Source organism: Adiantum capillus-veneris, chromosome 24, assembly GCF_014529385.1.
Source record: "Adiantum capillus-veneris isolate H3 chromosome 24, ASM1452938v2, whole genome shotgun sequence".
NCBI classification, from domain to species: Eukaryota; Viridiplantae; Streptophyta; class Polypodiopsida; order Polypodiales; family Pteridaceae; genus Adiantum; species Adiantum capillus-veneris.
This window is the reverse complement of record NC_140954.1, coordinates 124,345,291-124,351,405: the sequence shown is the minus strand read 5'-3', so window position 1 is coordinate 124,351,405 and position 6,115 is coordinate 124,345,291. Positions and strand designations below refer to the sequence as shown.

General features: G+C 44.3%; 1 protein-coding gene across 1 annotated transcript; it reads left to right on the top strand.

Moving 5' to 3' along the window:
• Positions 1 to 2,912: 2,912 nt before the first annotated feature.
• On the top strand, positions 2,913 to 4,769 carry LOC147427083 (putative aldo-keto reductase 1). The gene is made up of 6 exons (XM_086498076.1): positions 2,913 to 3,198; positions 3,352 to 3,555; positions 3,641 to 3,813; positions 3,941 to 3,986; positions 4,070 to 4,223; positions 4,338 to 4,769. The coding sequence occupies exons 1-6, from the start codon at positions 2,980 to 2,982 to the stop codon at positions 4,517 to 4,519; spliced, it is 978 nt and encodes a 325-aa protein (XP_086354202.1). The 5' UTR covers positions 2,913 to 2,979; the 3' UTR covers positions 4,520 to 4,769.
• The last annotated feature ends 1,346 nt before the right edge of the window (positions 4,770 to 6,115 follow it).

Below are 6,115 nucleotides of genomic sequence, written 5' to 3'. Positions count from 1 at the left end.
TGATTGGAGTGTAAATTGGATCAAACCTTTGCACAAAGGAGGAGATGTAAACAATGTGAACAACTATCGCACTATAATGGTTGGTTCTTTGATGGCAAAGTTATTTGGATGTATCATGGAGATGAAGATAAGTGAATGGGCTGAAAAGAATGGCAAACGTGCGCTTGGCCAAGCAGGTTTTCGAAAGCATCATAGCACTATTGATCACCTTGTCACTCTTCGAGTTCTTATGGAAGCGTCTCGATTGAAAGGAAAAAAGTTGTATTGTTGTTTTGTGGATTTCAAGAAAGCTTTTGACATGGTACCACGAGGAAATCTTTGGAGACGTATGCAAAGCCTTCAAGTGCCGAGAGAATTTATGCATGCAGTCTTTCGCATCTACCAAAAAGTGATATGTCGATTACGTATGGGAGATGGAATTTCAGAATTTTTTGCAAGCACTATTGGTGTCAAACAAGGATGCCCACTTTCCCCAACCCTCTTTGGGCTACTCATTGATGAATTGGAATACATGGTTCTTGATTTTATGCAGCAAGAAGGCATAGAAGAGGTTAAGATTGGAAATGCGGTGATCATGCTTTTGCTTTATGCCGATGATGTAGTGCTCTTGGCACATACCTTAGAAGATGCACAAAAGCTTATGAGTGTCTTGGAACGCTTTTGCCTACATAGCGGGCTGATCGTGAATGGATCCAAAACCAAGGTTATGCTTGTAAAGACCCTCAATGACGAAAATCCATGCATTGTATACAACCATGAGAAACTTGAAGTGGTAGATCACTTCAAGTACCTTGGCCTTGAGGTTCCATCCAATCATAAATGGAAGGATTGTGCAATGCGTCGCTTGGAAGCCGGAAAGAGGGCTTATTATGCATTTGAGAACATGTGCAATGCAGGAGAGATCAAGTGTTGGGCTCTCAAAAAGTACCTCTTTGACACATTGGTGACACCGGTGCTTCTTTATGGAGTGGAGGTGTGGGGTGGAAGCATCGGGAAGTCTACGTGGAAAGAGTTTGAGAATGTCCAAAAGCGTTTTCTCACCAACTTTCTCCAAGTCAAGACACAAACACCCTACATGCTCTTACTTCTTGAGTCCGGATCGCTTCCCATTGAGGTCTTGGGCATGGAAAGGGTTGTGGAGTACATGCGTAAGACACAACGTAGCCCTTTGCATCGACTTCCTAGAATCGCATATGAAGCAAGTCAAAAGGTTCAAAAGACATGCAAGAGCAAAATACTAAGTTCGGGGTGGATGCTTGATATCAAGAAATGGTTTGGAAGATGGGATGCATGTCACTTGGTCAAGGATGCGTCGATCGACTCCCAAGTTAATGAGGCCTTCTTACAACGCCAATGTATCATGGCTTGGGAGAAATCCGGAGGTTCTCGCTTCAGCCATTACACCACATACGTTGCCCCAAACTACAAATCTCTCTTCTTCTCGGAACGAGGTAACCGAACCCATTCCTACATCCTTGAGCCCATCTCGTTGAGTGCGATCCGCACCATTGCCTCCATTCGTCTTAGCTCCCATTCTCTACGCTGCGAGACAGGACGTTGGGGCACTGGCGAGGAGTGTCATCGACTTTGCACCTTATGCCCTCGTCAAGTGCGAGAGAGTGAGTACCACACACTACTTGAGTGCTCAGCTTTTGACCACATTAGATCCTCTTTTCCCCATATATTCAGCCATGAGCTCTCCCTACATACCTTCCTCTCCCAACCACGATGTGGACTCTCTATTGCGACGCTCATTTCAGCCATTTTTGAGCATCGAGAGTCACTTATGAACTCCACTCACACCACGTGACATGTTCATTTGGTCCCATAGGTCATATTTGACCTCCCAGGACGATAATAGAACTATCTATCTATCTATCTATCTCTCTCTCTCTCTCTCTCTCTCTCTCGGAATCCCCCCTCGCCACGCAATTTTGTATGCGTGCCTGGCATGCCGTCGATCTCTCCCTCCCTCCCTCCCTCGTGTACCCGCCTTACCGACCTACGACGGCTCTCTCTCTCTCCCCCACCAGAGCCGTCATGTGCCCTTGGGCTGCTCCTCACTCAGAGTCCTGCCTTGAGGGGGAGTGGAGTGGTCAGTGCATGGTCTGCAGCTCTCTCTCTCTCTCTCTCTCTCTCTCTCTCTCTCTCTCTCCCCCCCCCCCCCTACACATTCTCTCTCTGTCTCTATGCTGCAAACAACATTCCGACTGTCAGAAATAAACGACGGCAACAAGATGGGCTCTGAGAGGTATGAGGACATAGGGGCATGCAGTGATGAGGCAATAGCTGCAGGGGTCGCGCACAGTAGATTGCCCCAAGAAGCAAATGTGCCGTGAAGGTCCCGATTGCACGCTGCAGGAGAGAAGGGAGGGCATCCCGCTTGCAGCATGTGGAGGAGAGAGAAGGCGAGCGTATTTGAATGCAGCATGCGAAAGCATGTGGAGGAGAGAGAAGGCGAGCGTATTTGAATGCAGCATGCGAAAGCAAGATTTGTGTTTTTTTTAATTACACGTCAGGCTTTCTCGAGCAGGGTCAGTTGGGCGCTGAAGTGGTTATAAGAGTAGCAATAGGGTGTGTGTTGAATTGGTGGGGGTTCAAAACCGAAAATCCCTTTTGTAAGGGTAGTGAAGCTCAAAGAGCATCTCACGCACTAATGAATAAAATAAAAGTGGAGCCCGTAGGATAGTAGGATAGTAAGTCTACCGGTATGTAGTAGCAGTCCATATATTTTTAAGCCCTGTAATAGTGGGAGTCGTCACCCCTGACATAGCTAGCACTTTGAACTTTGACGAGTATTAAGTTAGCTAGAAAGTCTATAAAAACAATGGGGCTGTTCCCAGAGTCAATTGTCTGCAACATGTCGCTAGAGCAATTGTGCCCCCTTGGCTCGCAGGGCTTCAAGGTATTCCAACCTGTGCGTGCGTGTGTGAGTGTGTGTGTGTGAGATAGAGAGAGAGTGAGAGAGAGCATCAGTATATGTCGTCTGTTATGCTTTTGTTTGTGCATCAGCAATTCTCGACTTTTCGTGGCAGGTATCCCCCCTCGGGTTTGGGTGCATGGGCCGCTTTCTATGGGACGCCTGTGCAAGAGGAGGTGGGCATCGACCTCATCAAGCACGCTGTCAATAGTGGAGCCTCCTTCCTTGACACCTCTGACGTCTATGGCCCATTCACAAATGAGGTTCTCGTTGGCAAGGTAAATTTTCTTCTGGACATTCTCTTTGTTGGTCTAGCTAGCACCCTACTATTTTTGCATCCAATGTGGTATTTTTGCGTGTGTATGCTCGTCATTCTCCTAAAGCTGTTGCTGAAAGTAGCCTTTTGAGCTCCTTACTCTCTCCATGTGCAGGCTATAAAATACTTCCCTCGGGAAAGTATACAGTTAGCTACAAAATTTGGCAATGTCATGGAGAATGGTGGTGTTTTTTCAGTTAAGGGCAGTGCAGAGTATGTGAGGCAGGCTTGCGAAGCCAGCCTGAAGAGGCTTGATGTGGAGTATATTGACCTCTATTACCAGCACCGTGTTGACCAGTCAGTGCCAATAGAGGAAACAGTGCGTATGAGGCGTTAATTATATGGCTTAAAAGGTTCCTGTTTACCCAATTGCCTAATAAAGGCACATGCTCACAATTATGCAGGTCGGTGAGCTTGAAAAACTCGTTGAAGAGGGCAAAGTCAAGTATATTGGGTTGTCGGAGGCAAGTGGTAACACGATAAGGCGGGCACATGCAGTCCATCCTATTACAGCTGTCCAGCTCGAATGGTCTCTGTGGTCAAGGGATGTGGAAGAAGATATTGTTCCAATATGCAGGTTCTCAGCTTTTCGTGGATTCGTGTGTGTACAATGTATTCTTGATGGCAATGCAAAGCTTGTAAAAGGATTCATAAGTTGACATCTTGGCAGAGAACTTGGTATTGGGGGGCCGCGGTTTCTTTAGTGGAAAGGCCATCTTTGAAGCTCTGGATTCCATGGACACTCGCATGGTATTGCCGTATGTTAAGCCTCAATTTTGAGCAGTGGGAGTATCTTGTAAGTGCATCATGCCTCATGGTTGTTGACATGATAGGTCCGCATGCCGAGGTTCCAAGGGGAAAATTTTGAAAAGAATAAAGTGTTCTATGAGCGAATCGCAAGTCTTGCAAAGAAACATGGATGCACACCGGGTCAACTAGCTTTGGCATGGGTTCTTCATCAGGGGGATGACGTTGTGCCAATCCCAGGTACGAAAAATTGGTGGCCTCAATCGTATGATGTGCCTTTGGACTCCAAAGTTAAATAACCCTCCTTTCCATCTAACCATGGCGTATTTTCTCTTCATTTGCTGCTCTTTGCAGGTACAACAAAGACGAAGAACTTTGACGAGAACATGGCAGCTTTGAAGGTGAAGCTTTCAAAAGAAGATCTAGAAGAGATTTCAGCTGCGGTGCCAGCTGGTGAGGTTTCTGGGGAAAGATATGGTGGAGGAGTTGAGCATTTCACATACAAATATGCAGACACTCCCCCCTTGAAGGTGTGATTGCTGTTCTTGTTCGGTCCGATGTCATCAGTAAAATGTCTTTAGAATGTCATGGAAACCTTCCTTTTTTCCTTTTGGAATAGAAGCACTCAAAATGCCATCAGGCTTGTAGACAAGTGGCAAAGTGTTTGCATGGATGCCTATAAAACTAGGCTCAAATCCCAGCAATTATACTGAAACTGATAGAGGGCGGTTTACACTTTCGAAGATGGCAGTTTTTTTCAAAACCAAATATTCAAAAATTGAGTCATTGAGAAGTAATAATGGTAGCGACCTACCCTGAGTCTGCTTTAAATAAAATACAGTAGATTTCCTAAGTCTACATTGTGAATGCTTAGAGTAGAAGACAATAATAAGCTATTGATGCACAAAATTACCTCCTTTGAATGTTTTTTTTCAATTTTTGGTTCCAATCGCACAAATCCCGTGCGAATCAAAGCAAATGTCCGTGAACGCTACTAGGGTCGCTTGGCCGGACTCGAACCCATTACCCGGGTTGGCGGTCGAGTGCTCAACCAACCAAGCTAGCTTCTTTGTTATTCACAAGTCTTCTCAAGTGCCACTTTTATAATAGGAATGTCCATTCAATGTGAATGCATATAATGACGATTACAATGATAAGGAATTTTTAGAAACTGTGACATGCACGTTTACTTGGAGTCAAAACAAGCATCCATGAAACTTCAAGCTCCCTTAATTAATGGTTTGGAAAGCTTTCTTAACTATTAATCACCAGAAGAGCATTTTTCAGCTTCAAAAACCTGCAAGCTATTTGCATCTTTTCGATTTCTCTACTTTTGATATCAGTCGTACCACCTTGGAAATCCTCGTGTATTTGCAAACACTTTAAAGTGCGTGTATATAAGGTCCTTTGAAATGTATTGGTCTTCAACCAAGCAATGACCACTTTCTCAAAATGCTCAAAGCAAACCCGTCTTCGAATCAAGCATGATCACACACAAAAGTTGGTCGAGGGAATGAGCTTGACAGGTTACATAAACTGATGATAACTACAATGACAAATGGGAGCTAGATGCAGACTATTATAGCAAGCATATACACTGGGAGGAAACCAGATCACAAGAATAAATCTAGACAAAATAAATTAATTAATTAGATCATCATAAATTGAAATACGATGAATGGTATAGTGATTTGAAAATCATGTTTCTCGATTTCAAAGGCAATAGAAACAATGGTCGAGGTGTCCATATACAAGCTTTTGAGTAAGCTAATATGAAGGACATCGATGGAAATGAATGGGTAGAGTACTTTCCACAAACCCTGAAGGATGTAGCAAGGAAATTGTTCTACCATTACCCAACATGTAAGCTCAAAACTTACACTAAGTTGGAGAAGGCTTTCTCACTAGAGTACTATAGTGAAAACCGCGGGGATGAGGACATCCTTTGCGAATTGGATAAAATCAAACAAGGTAAGCTATCTATCATGAGTTATATAGAGAAAACAAAAGAATTGACCAGGTAGCTCCATGAGCCACCGTCATAAAAAAGCATGCGTGTATGGTTTATGAGTGTGTTTAGAAGAAAGAAATTAAGAGAGAACAAAAGGTATCCGCACAAGCTCGAAAGTTTA

What these genes read in the sequence shown, in the direction of transcription:
- LOC147427083 (XM_086498076.1), top strand. Translation starts at nt 2,980, where the DNA reads ATGTCGTCTGTTATGCTTTTGTTTGTGCATCAGCAATTCTCGACTTTT. An exon ending in ATGAGGTTCTCGTTGGCAAG is followed by an intron (nt 3,199 to 3,351) that starts GTAAATTTTCTT and finishes CTCCATGTGCAG; the next exon opens with GCTATAAAATACTTCCCTCG. An exon ending in TGACGTTGTGCCAATCCCAG is followed by an intron (nt 4,224 to 4,337) that starts GTACGAAAAATT and finishes TGCTCTTTGCAG; the next exon opens with GTACAACAAAGACGAAGAAC.